The following is a 13,871-nucleotide window of genomic DNA, read 5'->3' on the forward strand; positions in this document are numbered from 1 at the left end:
TAACCAGTAAATAAGGAATATGTTGGAAGTCTGTTCGTGGCGTGCCTGCTTCTGGATAATTAAGGGTTCTGGATAATTTTTTCCAGAGGCCAGCAAGTACTAATGGAGCAGAACAGGAGGTCCTGAAGGCTGTGTTGTTGAAGTAGGACTGTTCAGTAACGTGTATTAGTTCTGGCCAGTCTGGGGACAGAAATATCCCCTGCTATTTGCTCCATATGGAGTCAGTATGTGGAAAAGCATTCCAGGACAATAGGAAATTTTTTTTTTTTTCTTTCTCTTTTATATCACAGTCCTCCCTCCCCCATATCCTCCCCCATTTTCCGTGCCATAGTCAGGGGGGGAAATGCCCCGTTATCACTGAGGGGTTTTTTTAAGGATCTGTTTGAACATGCTGGCTCTGAGCAGAGATTTCCTGGGCGGATAAAAGTACAAGAACAAAAAGCATCATGAGGCTGCTTCACTGCGGAGGCTGCATTAGCTTATCTCCTCTTGGAATGGGAAGTGCTTCTGAGGACAGGCAGAGCTGCTCTGGACTGCAGCTGCTTGGCCTGTGAGCCTGCCCAGATCCTTTTGGGAGCCTTGTAAAAGCAAGGATGTGATCCAGGGTGGTGCCGAGCCCGCTTCATGCTGCAGGAACAGCGCTGCTTTCCTCTTGTGTCTTTGGAAAAGCCATGTGCTGGCAGGTGATGGTCCCTGGGAGGTGCCCAAGGAGCCACAGCCGGAACCTGAGAGGCCTGAGGTGCAGTGGGGCTCTGCAGGGAGTGACTGGGACCAGCTCCAACAGAGATTGGAGGAGCCAGGGTGCAAGCAGGGCTGAGGGGGCAGGGTTTCTGGAGCTGCCCAGGCAATTAATTAATTGTCAGGACAATTCTTTTGTAGCAGCCAAGTCCCATGCCTGGATTGTTTCAGGGGCTCCGGGAGCAGGCATCTTCCATTCGAGGCTGCCTTTCCCTGCAGGTGCCTCCCAGTACCAGTGGCCATGACCAGAGGGGGTCAGCTTGCCATGCTTTGTCAGGAAGCACTGGAAAGAAGCAGGAATTGTCTATGGAGTCATCAGTAGGTGTTGAGAAAAGCACTAAAAGCACTTCCCTTCCTGTGGCTGCAGCGGCCGCCCCTGAGCTCAGGCACTGCCCTGGGCCCTCCTGGGTCACTGCCGGGTGATTGAGCTGGTTCCCCAACTCCAGATACTCCATTTTGCCCTCCTCCCACGTGGCAGTGAGTTTTTGTGTCAGCGTTGCCCAGCTGGAAGCACAGAGGGGTCTCCAGAGACCCTGCCTGTAGTTAGAAAGCTGGAGAAACTGGAGCACGGCTCCGGCACGGGGCAGCCATGGAGCTCCTTGGCTGCTGTGCTGAGGCTTTTCATCCCACAGCACCGAGAGGGGCTGAGGAAAGGCTCTACCTGCAAACCCAGAAGCATTTCCAAGGCTTAGGCTCTTATTAGTTTTGTGTGAGCTTAGCCAGTGCTTCTTAACAGGCTTTTCTCCCCTATTAGTAATTGCCTCCTTCCTCCTGCTGTGGCATCTAGTAATTACATCAAGCACAGCAGAGCTTGCGGCCTGGGCCTCGGATGTGTCTGTCCAGCTTCTTTTTGTGCTAAAGAATCCAGAGCTTGCTTCTCCTGCCTTTTCTTTAAATAGAAGCTTAGCCCTGATGCTTAACCTGACCCTGTTTTGGTTTTTTTTTTTTTTTTTGTAAATGGAGCACAGCAGTCAGGACAGCAGGCAGCCATTCGGGTATTGGCAGAGGGGCTTGGGAAAGCATTTTGGTAAGAAGAGGTTGGATTTCTAGAATCCTTAGATTTCACGTGTTGGCGGGAGTAAATCATTAATGACTGTGGGTTTCTCTACACTCCTCCCCTTAAAAGCGTGTGCTAAGGACAGGAACTAAATCAGAGAAACATCAAGCGACTTCCCCAGGCTGCCCTGCTGGGATGGATCCCGGCTCAAACCAGAATCACCCCGTGCCTTTCCGTGCTGCTGGAAGTCTCCTTTTATGTCTTTGAGCTGCTACTCCCAGGGACTCACTCATATGGATAGTCAGGATCATCAAAGTGCTCTGAAATCAGCAGGAGCAGCCCCTGGGCCCCGGGCAGGGGTTTTGTACTGGAGCTGCTGGGCCAGGCTCGTGTCAGGATGGTGGGAAGGGGCTGTGTTCCTCTGCCCTGTGGGAAGGGTGATCCCAAGGGAATCGGGTGTCCTGCAGCCACAGAGCTTGGGCTCAGGATCCATCCTTCCCCACTTCACCTTCCATAAAGTGTGAAGGCCCTTGCAGTGGGATCAGGGATAAAATCAGTGGCCCAGGGGCACTGAGAAAGCACTGAGGGTGCACAGAGTGCTGTTCCATAGGGAGCAGAGCTGCAGGAGGCAGGGAAGGCATCCAGGCAGCCCAGCAATGATAATCCAGCCATTCCTCCCATTATTCCTGTCAGCTATTCCAAATGCTTTTCCCCCTGCAGCAGCAGAGGAATGCTGGAGGAAGAGTCTGCTGAGTTTCATCCCTGCCAGCTGCCTTCCCCCCTCCTCACTCCTGCAGCTGAACTGCATCAAACTCTTGTCTCTGCACTTTTACTGGAGCGGGACAAAGCAAAATGCTGCTCTGCTCAAGCCAGTCCGTGCAGAGCAGACCTGGAGTTGGAACTGGAAATGAGTTAAACTTCTCCCAGCCTGTCATCTCAGAGCTTAGGAACTGCCAGAAGCCAACCCCTGAATAGCAGTGGAAGAGCCTGGAAACCTGCTTTCCCTGGAAGGAGCCGAGTGGGATGATGTTCAGTGGAAAACCAGTGCTCATAGCTCAACTCTGTGAATATTTGGTGCTCCTGGGATGGGGATTGTAGGGCAGGGAGGAAAAGCTGCCAAGAGCCAGGGAGTTCCAACCTACTCCCTATGGATTATCCACCACCTCCCCTCTGCCCCGTGCTTTTGCTGAAGGGCTTCCTGCTCACACACTGCATTTTGTTACTAATTCACTGACCTGCTGCAGCACTTAAAGTGATGAAGTGGATGCAGAATTCTACCTCTGTCCCTTGTTTCCAAGGCAACCATCTTCCCTTCCCTCTCCACAAGTGTCACACTTAATTTGTTCAGGCGCAGATCCGATTGCAGGAGTTCATAGCACGAGAGGGGAGGCACTTCCACCTTTTATTAGTGGAGGTGCAAATTAACCTGCAGGGCTGGGGTCTCCTCCTGCCCTCCTGGAGCTGCTGTGCTGCATTTCCCAGCACCTGTGGGGTTTGGAGCATGGCTTTAAGATGCTCTGGGATGCTGTGCTGTTCAAACCTGGGTACCAAACCCCTTGGAAATCTGTGTGGTGCTGCTGAGGGCTCCTTTGCAACCTCCAGGGCTGACAATGCTCCTGAGCTGCACTTGAGGGAGGGAGAGGGGTTTCTCTGAGCCTCTACTGCTGCCTGTGCACTTGTGGGCTTTCCCCATCCCTTTTCCATTGTGCCAGGCAGTGATCTCCCCTCAGCAGGACATAAAGAAGCTTTTCCTCTTCCTTCCTGAGGCACTTGGCTCAGTCTTCCTGCCCTCTGGCAGCACATGGGAGGGATCTTTCCTTCATTTACCCACGTTCTGCAAATCAGCTTTGTAACGTGGTGTGTTAAAGGACTGAATCTCCAGAACTCCTTGTAGGAGTCTGAGCCATCCCTGCCACCTTTGGTCCTACCACCAGCTGGGAGAAACTGCTGTTTTCATACCTTGGTTTTTTCTGAACCTGACTGAAGAGCTTGGACATCTCTTGATGCAACAAAAGCTGGAGCAGTGATTGCAGGGACACTGCTGGCGTGTGTTGCCTTTCCCTGGGACATTGTGTGCCTTCCACGATTGCCTGTGAGGGAGCTGAGCTAAACTGGAAGCCTGTTAGCTGCTGCTTGTGGTGACAGTGACCTTCCAGGGAGCTCGAGGCCCTTACATGGCATCACAGGAGGTGGAGAATTGCTCCTCCCGACCCTGGGTGGCAGGGCAGGGATCTGCAGCTTGGCATCTGCTCTCAGAGAAAACCATCCCTGTGCAAACCAAGCCAACTGCAATGTTTGTGACCCAAATGGGAAGTGAATAGCTGGGAGTGTTGGAAAGCTGCAGCTGTGCTTACAAGATTCTTATTTTAACCTTGCTTATACCAGGACTTGAAAAGAGCAGAGGGAGGACTTGTGATGGGAGATCTGAGCTTGGGAGCTGCAAACCAAACGGGCTCATTAAGCACTGGGCAACCCAGATTCCTCTTCTCCTTCAGTCCTTGACCCTTGCTGTCTTATCTCCCTGTGGCTGACAGCAGCCGTCTGGGCACCACTTCTGCCTGGCAGGATCACAATTAACACTTGTGCTGCTGCTGCCCAGCAGTTCTGAGCTTTGCAGGCGCCTCAATGAGCTTGTGGAATAGGAAGAAATAATCCCTTCCTACTGCTGCCTTCACTCTGAAGCATTTCTAAGCCACTCCCAGCCCTTTGAAACAGAGACCAGGGAGGAATCTGCCTCTTGCAGAGGGATGTTCTGCACAAGGGGTGCTTTTGAGATACCCAAAATCTTTTCTTCGCCCTCAGGGTTAAAGCAGCTGCCACAAGCACCAGGTAATTGTGTGTGTGCCAGTGCAGTTGGCTCAGAGAGCATCCCTAAAGCTGGGAATAACTGGTGGAGCAAGGTGCTCATCAGCACCCAGCCCGTGTTTCGGGTGGTGGTGAGGGCAGGGTGAGGAGGGGCTTTATCTCATGGCCATCGCTGACCAAGAGGTGCTGCCTTCTGGCTCAGGCAGTGGCTTCCTGAGGCAGATGAGGGTGTTCCTGGAGCCAGTGGTTCTCAGCTGAAGAGTAAATCTTCACTGACAACCTCCAGCACCAGCACAGAAAGTGGAATGACTGTCCCTGCTGGAAAATCCTTGCCAGGAAATACTCCACTACTCCATACAGAACTGCTCGAGGCTCCTTCTAAGAGGTCTTTGATTTTTCTTAGAACTTCAATGGATTTCTCTTCTCACTCTCTATCCTCATTACCATATATGCATATGCAAGTGTTTGAAATCACCTCCCGGAGGATGGAAGCATAATGACTGGAGTACAGTGATTCAGGTTTCTGCTGCTAATAAAAACCTATTTTTACTCTCCTGGTAAGTAGGACAGGAGGGAAGAGTGAGGCAGAGCTGAAATACAGCAAAATAAAAACACCAGTTGCTGTGGACTTCCAGGCTTTTTCCCTTTAAAATTCTCCTTTTAACAGCAGTCACTCTGATCTCATTTGTCCTGGATATTCCCTTCTCCTGAGGTCTCTGGTGTTGAGCTTGGATCCCTCAAGCCTCAGTTCCCCTGGCAAAACCAGCTGGTGGCTGGTGGCTCCTCTGCCTCTGTGCTGCTGATCCTGCCAGGCCAGATCAGCCCTGGCTGGATTTGCTGTCTTGGCAGTCACTTCCTCGATGAACGCAGTCTCCAGGGAAGGGAAATGGGCTGATCCGATTAGGAGAGCGGTGTGCCATGCACGTCACCGAGGAAGCCATCCGTGGGGTCTGTGAAGAGCCCTTGGCCACAATCGAGTTACGCTGGTCCCGCTCCCTTCCTGCCGGTCCAGCAGCTGGGATGGGCTTTGCTCAGCTCCTGTAATGCCACTTCAGGGCCCAGAGGTGACACTTGCCAGCTGAGAGCTGCAGCAGTTCCTGTCCCTCTCCCCAAACAACACTTTCCTTCCTGCAGGCAAGGGGCTGCCTGACTCTAAAACTCGATTGCTGCGGAGAAAACAGTTTAAAGATGCCGATGGTGAAGCAGTTTCTGGATGAGAGTTCACCCCTCCCTTGAATCCTGCCTAATTTGTCCCAGTAGCTGCATTTCCATTTGTTTATCTCCTCGCTTTTCCTAGTTTTGTTAGAATCCCACTTTTTTTTAGGCCGACTGTCAAAGCAGTGTAAGACTAGAACAAAATGATAATTACAGCTCTGTGCAAGAGGTGCCTTCAGCCTTCCTTCCTGAAAGGAATTTGGAACTGGGGTGATAAAAACCAGATGGCTCAGGTTGGTGAGAGCTCTTGGGCTGGCTCAGGCCCTCCTCCGTGGTTGTAGGCCAGGAGTTACTGGGTGCCAACTGCAGGGTGGGAAGCACTTGTGTCCCATCAGGCTTGTGTGGGCTGGAAAGGTGTGTTAGAGGTACCTGGGTCTGGAGGAACTTCTGTTCCCACCCACATTTAGGGGGTCACTGAGAGTGTGGAGGCTCCAACAGCACTTCCAGAAAACTTTGGGTGCCCACATGCAGCCCTGGGAAATGTCCCAGACAGTCTGGAGTCAGAGCTCTGCTATGGGAGTACGATGAAAACCTAAGAGGTTTATCCCATCTGGCTCTGGGATGCTGCTGGGAGGCAGCCTGCTGGATTCCTGATCTGATTAACAACAGCTTTCAGAGCTGATATCCTTTCCTGGCCAGATGGCAGCACGGGGTTTGGTGGTGATAGGAGTCCCTTGAGACAGAGGGGGGATAAAAAGATAAAGTAGGAGCGTTTCTGCTGTGGCCTTGGTGCAAACTGGCTTTTAGAGGAAACTGCTGCGGTAACTGCCCCTCTCCTCGGGCTGGGATCCCGCAAACTTGTGTCTGTTGGGCTGGATCAGCCTCAGCTTCAGGATAGGAGAAGTTCCTTCTGTCCTGCTTGCTTGGATAATAAAACTCAGGAGCTCTGGCAGCTCTGCTGATGTGTTTTGACTTACAGGTAGTCTGGGTGATGAGCAGAATGGTCCTGAGCTGCCCTCTGTGCCTGTCCCTCTGTTCCTGTCCCGTTCCCAGTGTGCGCTGCAGCAGACTCTGACACCTGGCCAGACCTTTCGGTTCCTCCTGACCTGCCGTGGGTGGAGCTCCCAGCTCAGAATACTGGGGTGGGCTGGGGCCATCCTCAGTGGAGGATTCCTGCATGCCTTGTGCACTGACCCAGCTCTGTCCTTGGGCTCTCTGCAGCTGGTTTAGGAAGAAACACGCTCAGGCAGAGGCGCTGGTGCCCATCCCTCCCAGCCCCGAGACGAAGGACAGGTGGAGGAGCATGACGGCGGTGCCTTACCTGGAAGATCTGCATGGCTACAATGAGGAAGAGGATGATGACTTGTATGACATTGAAGATGATATCATCTACACTCAGGACTTCACAGTACCAGGTAGGGGAGAAGTGGTTGGGTTTTTTTTTTTTCTTTTCGTGTTTAAAGCTTTATTAGGAAAGGCCTCAAGGTCTGAATAGTCCTTTCAGCAGAGGAGGAGACTGTTGGTTGTGGAATGGTGTGAGTGAGCCATGATGATCCAGATTCCTCAGTCCTTGATTCCATCGACCAGGATGCCCTTCCCAGTGTTACCCCTGTGCCAGCTTCTTCCTTTCTCCCAGGAACAGCTGCTGCTGGACTCTGCTGTTCAGCACAGTTCATTCTTTGGACCAGTTTTGCTAGAATGAGTTATTTGGGAGGAGAGCCCTGAAATGATTCTGTCTTCAGGTTACATGGCACACCTGGGGGATCCCCTGTACGCTGGGAGACTGGTCCCAGCCTGGCCTAATGCCAGTGTTTCCCAACTCCATGTCCATCCCAGCCTGGCCCTTGCCAATGCTCCCCAACTCCATGTCCATCCCAGCCTGGCCCTTGCCAATGCTTCCCAATTCCATGTCCATCCCAGCCTGGCCCTTGCCAGTGTTCCCCACCTCCATGTCCATCCCAGCTTGGCCCTTGCCAGTGCTCCCCAGCTCCATGTCCATCCCATCTGAGAAGGATGAGCCCCATGCAGGCAGGTGGCTGAGGTTGGGGATCCCCTCCAGAGCAGTGTCACCAGGAATTTCACTCTCCTCATACAAACAGCAGCGTTTAAACCCAAATCAGAGCTGTCATGGCAGATGACAGACAGATTACTGGAAGATCTTCCATGTTCTCTATGTAACTCATGCTGTTTCAGAGGGATTAGATACCTAAAGGATGAGAGGGGCTGGTGAGGTGGGATGTGCAGCGTTTGTGGTGGGCAGGAATCCCCTCAGCACTGGGAGCACACTCGTGGGAGGAGCAGGGTGAGGAGGGTCCCAGCACAGGCCCTCGGTGGGTTTGTGAGGCATTGCAGAGGTGGGGGCAGCTGCAGAGAGGAATAAATGTGAATTTTTCTGCCCAAGTCTTCCTGCAGCATCCCTTTGAACCTGCTCAGTACTACATTTCTAGAACTGATCCCATATTAAAATATAAATTAAAAGCCCTCTTATACATGGTGGATCAGTTCAGCTGTGGCTCTGCTGGGCGGCCAGAGCAGGAGTGTGAGTGACTCATGGGTGGGGGTGGGTGTTGGGTTTTGAGGTGGGGGGGAAAGAGGAAACCTCATTAAATCCTGTGTTCTTCAGAGGAAGAAGGGGCTTTGAGGAACTTCTTTCATTTTTAAAGGGTTATTTAAAGATTTATGCATCTCTGTGGGGAGATGTACATGTTTCAAGCCCCTGGTTCAATCGGTGTTAAACATCCCATCCAGGGAAGTGCTGAGGAGAGGATGGAGGAGAGGATGGCTGTGGCCTGCAGGCAGAATCCTCTCCCCACTCTGCCTGCAGTGAAAGGATGTGAGTGTCCTGCTCTGCCGAGCACTTCTCTTTCCTGTCCTACATTAACCCTTCCTCTGCTGCAGCCCCATCCTGCAGCACCTGCTCCTGGGTTTTTCAGTCTAAGGCTGGAAAATACAGCCAGGACTGGAGCTTCTGAGCCAAGCCTGGTGCTCAGGAAGGTGCATTCCTGACTTCTCATGGTGTCTGTGTGCTCAGTCTGACAAACAGCGATTCAAAACCTCTTTGCGGTGTTATTTTGAAACCTTTTTTGGTGCCTGAATGAGCTGGATGCGGAGCCATTAAGAATGTGAGGGGTGGCAGAGACGAGCAGGGATGAGCAGCCACGTTCCTGGTTCCTCTCTCAGCCCTCCCTTTATTTATTTTATTTTTAGCCCTGCTCGTGGTGAGGGTGAGGTGGGCAGGAGCTGCTCGGGCAGACGCAGCGCTGGGTCAGCGGTTCCGCGGGGGCAGCAGTTGCCAAGACTTCAGCCCATGCTGAATTTTTATTTTCATTAATTTGAACGTCAGCAACTGTCATTGGTGAAGGAGGTAAAATTAGCTCACGATTCACCTCCCTCCTTGGTATCCATAATAGACTCCCAGGACTGTGCTTTTGAAGCAGGGAAGGGAGGGGAGGAGGGAAGAGTCACACAAAAGACAAATGAGCTGTTTGGATGGATTCTTTTTTCCCTCCCCAGTCAGAAATGTTAATTGACTTGGCCCGAGCTCAGCTGAGGGAGGGGAAGGAGAAGCGCTCAGCTTTGCTCTGAATGGGGTTGTTTGAGGCTCTGCAGTGGTGCCGGTGGGATGGAGGGATGGGAGGAAAAACCTGGAGCTCTTTGGGGCTGCTGCTGGGCTGTGCTGCCCTGGAGCTGCAGCCTGACCCGTGTGAGCCCCCGAGGGAGCCCCATCCCTGGGGGCTCTGGGGCCAGTGTGTCCCCCCTCTTCTGGAACTTGGATCCCTGATCCCTTTCTAGCCATCACCCCTCCAGAGGACTCAGGGATCGATAGCAGGGCCATGAGCTTTGTGCTCCCGAGCCTCCCGCTGTGCCAGTCACTGCCAGAGTGCCAGAGGCAGTGGCAGGGGAGAGCATCCCCATCACCACAATCCCCTGTGGTGAGCTGTGCCAGGACTGTGCTGCTCTGGGGTGCCAGGCTGGGCACTGCAGGTGCTACCGGCTCCGGCAGTGCCAGGGTTGGGTGCCCAGAGCCAGGAGCTGTCCCTGGCCAGTCAGCCCATGTCTGTTCCCGTGGCAGGAGCACTCAGGTTAGCAGCCACAAGGCAGTGATTGGGAGCTGTGGCAGCTCTGGGAGCCATTGGGAGGGATCCGGGGGGCAGATCCGGAGGGAATCGATCGCACGTGTAACCCAGGATGCATCCCCCCATCCCTTCCCATCTCTGGCAGTGGCCAGGGATGATGTGGCAAGGCACAGGGGTCCGAGGTGGAACCCCCACTGTGCTCCTTCAGAGGAGAAGCAGCTCTCCCACCAGTCCTGCGTGTCCCCCCCAGCTCCCAGCAGTGGGGTGATCGTTGGCGCAAGCGGAGCTGACGTCCCGCCCGGCCTTGGCGGAGAAAGGATTGAGCATCCTTTAAAGAAAATTATACATAATCGTCTTACAGCCTTTGCTTCCACTCAAACCTCTGAGTCATAACTGAAGGGCCCTGGAGCGTGACGTTCCTGCTGGAAGGAAATTGCCTCGGCTGGATCCGGTGGGGGGGAGCCAGGAGCCTGATAAAGCCTCTCCTCAGCCTTGCGTTGGGCTGGGGGCTGCGCCGTGTGCCCGCTGGGAGCCCCCAGGGATGCTCTGCAGCCACATCCCTCCGTCACTCCCCGGCTGAAGGGATGTGACCCAAGTCCCGGCTGTGGCAGCAGGAGATGCCTCTGGAAATAGCTCTTCACCCGCTCTGCTGAGTCACAGGGAGCTGAGGAGGGAGAGGGGCTGATGACACCCATCAGGGTGTTCCCTCAGGGGACGGTGACACACCTGAGCCCCAGCCCTGCCGGGAAGGGGCTGTGCTGCCCCGTTCTGCAAACACACCCAGCCCCTGGGTACCCCAAAGTTGGTGCCTGGGGCTGGGACCTGCAGAGAAGGCAGGAGGAAGAGGAGTGACCTCATCCACTGCTGCCCCTCTCCTCCCCGGAGGAGCCAGGCTGCTGCCTGGGGTCGGGAGCAGGGCACACACATAGTCCAGGGAGGAGGGGACACCGTGTCTGTGTGCTGGGGACCAGCATCTGCTGTGTGCTGGGGGAACGGGGGCCAAACCCGTCCTCGAGGGGAGCAGGGAGGGAGGTGCAGTCTCAGGCTCCCAACCTTGCACTTGCCAGGTTCAGGATCTCTCCCCTGTGCTCCTCGAAGGAGGAGCAGGTTCAGGTTTCCTGCAGGAGCAGGATCCATCGCAGGCGCTGGGAAGGGGATGCTCCTTGAGGGGCTGCTGCCACATCTCACCGTGGCCGTTCCCTTGCAGGACAGGTGCCTGAGGAGGAGGCCGGGCAGAACGGGCAGAGCCGCGGCAAGGGGCTGCCCAAGGCCGTGTGCATGAACGGGACAGAGCCGGGGCAGCTGAGCACCAGGGCCAAGGGCGAGCGCCGGGCCAGCGCCTCCTCCAACCCCTCCCGCAAGGCCTGCTCTGCCAGCAGCAAGATCCGCAAGCTCTCCACCTGCAAGCAGCAGTGAGCTCTGCCCAGGTACTGCAGGGGCACCCCGGGGGTCTCTGCCTGAGGGATGGGGAGGGGGACATCCAAGCCTGCCCCAGCCATGGGTAACAGGAGGGAGTGGAGGGCTGTTTTGTAGTCTGGGTCCTGAGCATCCCTCTGCAGAGTCCCTGGTACCCAAGGTCTGGACTCCCTGTGGTGCTGGGGAGTGCAGAGCCCAGGGGGGACTCCCCATGCCCTGCTCTGCCCACCTGGCTCTGCTCTATTCTGGCCTGTTGTGTGAGAGGTGCTGTCATGGTCTCTCTCCCCTCCTGGGCTGTGGCCAGGCTGCGTCATGACACCCCCTTTCCCTGGCACCAGGCCCCCCCCTGCCCTGCTCCCGGCCTCACCACTCACCCGGATTTGGGGAGCACAGAGGAGCTGGGCTGCAGAGGGATGCTGAGCTCCAGGGTGTCCCCAGAGAGGCCCCCATGGGACCTGCCCCCAGCCCAGGAGGTGGCCCAGTCACCCATGGCCAGGCCACTGCCGTGCCCAAGCCCTTTCCAGAGGAAGCTGAGCCCACTCCCTGCTTCCCCCCCTCCTTCCGGCTCCTTCCTCCCTATCTCCAAGCCCTGTCCCCTCCTTCCCACCCCTCATTCATAACGGAGCCAGCAGTGACTCATGTTCAGCCTCATCCGCCCCCGGCCTCATGCTCGTCACGGCGCTGCTGGGGCTGAGCTCTGTTATCTCCTGGATCACGACCAGCTTTGTGGTGTGAAAAAAGCCCGAAATAAAAGCCGGATCCTCCCCCTGCAGCTGTCAGAGGCCCGTGGCAGCTCCATCTTTAATTCATGGGGGCAGTGAGTCACCTGCGGGGAGTCGGTGCAGCCGGAGCTTGGGATGGGGCTCTCCGGACCTGCTGCTCCTCCTGCCCCTTCCCCGCTCCGCTGCTGCTGGAAGGGGAAGCTCCGTGTGGGCTGCCCAAGCCTGGCTGGGTCACTGCCCTCCTTAGCCCAGAAACCTTTGGAAGGAAGGGAATGTTCCCCTCCTTGGCATCCATGACATTCCTTGGCAGCGTTTTCTCCTCGGGGTTTTGCTTTGGGCAGGTCTGGGCTCACCTGGCTGAGGGATCACGAGCTGTGGGAGCACCCAAAACCTTCCAGGGGCAGCTCAGGGACCCCAGGCCCCTCTGCCTCTGCAGGGACCTCAGGCCCCTTGCTCCCATCCCGGGGTGCCAGAGGGAGCCCCGGGGCAGGGCAGGAGCAGAGCCAGCACCCCAAACTGGGCACCCCCTGCCCTCCCTAATGCCCTTCTCTCTGTTCTCCCCACAGCGTCCCCAGGCCCCGGGCCAGCCTGCGTCCCCCTCCTCGCCCCAGCTCTGCCTCTCTCCTGGGACTGGACTGTGCTTGCGATCCAAAAGGAAACCAGAGGAAACCAACCAAGGAGCCCCCCCTTCCCTCCCCGCGCCCCCTGCTCCGGCCAGCGCCAGGACACGAAGCTGCAGTGGCCGGACCTTCCCCTCTGGACACCTGGAAGTTGAACTCTGCCGCTGCCAGGACGCTGCCCCCCTCCCCCCCAATCACTCTTTGCCAATCAAGACACTGATTCTGTTTTTAATTTTGCGATGGGAAGGGAGGGATGAGGGGTCGGGGGGGTGGGACCCTCCCCCTCCCCCCTGCCGGGCCCCCCCCCCCCCGGCCATGTAGAGTCGTGCAAAGCCATTGCCGTGCACTTTATGTTTTAGACTACTGTTATATATTATATATTTTCCTCTTTTTTTTTTTCTTTTTTTGTTTTGTTTTGTTTATATTTGCGGTATATTTAGAGATTCCTACACATCGTGATGTGTTAAAATAAACCAGATGAGGAAAAAAAACAAAAAAACAAACAAAAAAAACCAACAGGTATTAAGACAAAGCAGAACTCTATTACACCTGCATGCTGCACGGGGGCTCGGAGGGGCTCAGAAGGGAACAGGGCCCAGGAAGGGCTCAGAGCTTGGGAGGAATCTGGGCTCAGAAGGGATCGGGGCACTGGCAGCCACTTGGCTTTTTTTTCCTGCCTTTTTTTTTTTTTTTTGCTTTTTTTTTCCCTTCCTTTTTTTTTTTTCTCTTTTTTTTTTCTTTTTTAAAGAAAAATAAAGTGAAAACAGCAGGTGGGTTTCATGTCCTTCCTCCTGCAGCAGGCGGGGTCAGGGGCACGACCAGCCCCTCTTCCTCCTTTTCCTTTTGGAAGGGCACAGCCCCCCAGGCAAACCCTACACTTGTGGGGCAATGCCAGGTCCGGAGCCCCCCCGCCCCCCCAAGAGGCACCATCCCGGGGGGGGAAGAAGGTAAGAAAAGAGCTCAGAGACGTCACAGTTGGTTGGTTTTGGTATTTCTCCTTTGTTTATAGACTTAAAAACGCGGAGATGATGGAGGGAGGGCTTTGGGCAGAGCCTGCGCAGAGGGAAGGGGCAACCCGGCCTCTACTCGCATGCAATGGGGGTTTGGGGGGGCCCTGCCTGTCCCCCCCCCGCTGCCGAGTCCCAGGTGACGCAGCCGGGGCTGGGCTGGGGCAGTTTCTTTTTTTTTCTCTTTTTCACCCATCCTTTGAAACACAAATAAAAACCCAATAAAAAGCAAACACGCCCCTCCCCCCGGAGCAGCCGCCGCCTCTGTAAAAATCAGTAAATATCCTCGAGCCCCCACTGAGCTCCTGGGGTGGTGGGGGGCACTGGGGGTCACC

General features: G+C 55.2%; 1 protein-coding gene across 3 annotated transcripts in view; it reads left to right on the top strand.

Annotated features, from left to right (window-relative positions):
* The window catches only part of STK11 (serine/threonine kinase 11), a 33,171-nt gene extending 19,392 nt beyond the window's left edge, over nt 1-13,779 (top strand). For all 3 annotated transcript variants that reach the window (XM_082297903.1, XM_082297904.1, XM_082297905.1), the window contains 3 exons: nt 6,917-7,110; nt 10,979-11,198; nt 12,476-13,779. In XM_082297903.1, coding sequence (XP_082154029.1) covers nt 6,917-7,110; nt 10,979-11,187 — 403 coding nt within the window. In that variant the 3' untranslated portion in view covers nt 11,188-11,198; nt 12,476-13,779. The remainder of the gene's footprint in view (nt 1-6,916; nt 7,111-10,978; nt 11,199-12,475) is intronic.
* Nucleotides 13,780-13,871: the final 92 nt, after the last annotated feature.

The sequence above is a fragment of the Coloeus monedula genome (assembly GCF_965178545.1).
Source record: "Coloeus monedula genome assembly, chromosome: 27".
Classification (NCBI taxonomy): Eukaryota; Metazoa; Chordata; class Aves; order Passeriformes; family Corvidae; genus Coloeus; species Coloeus monedula.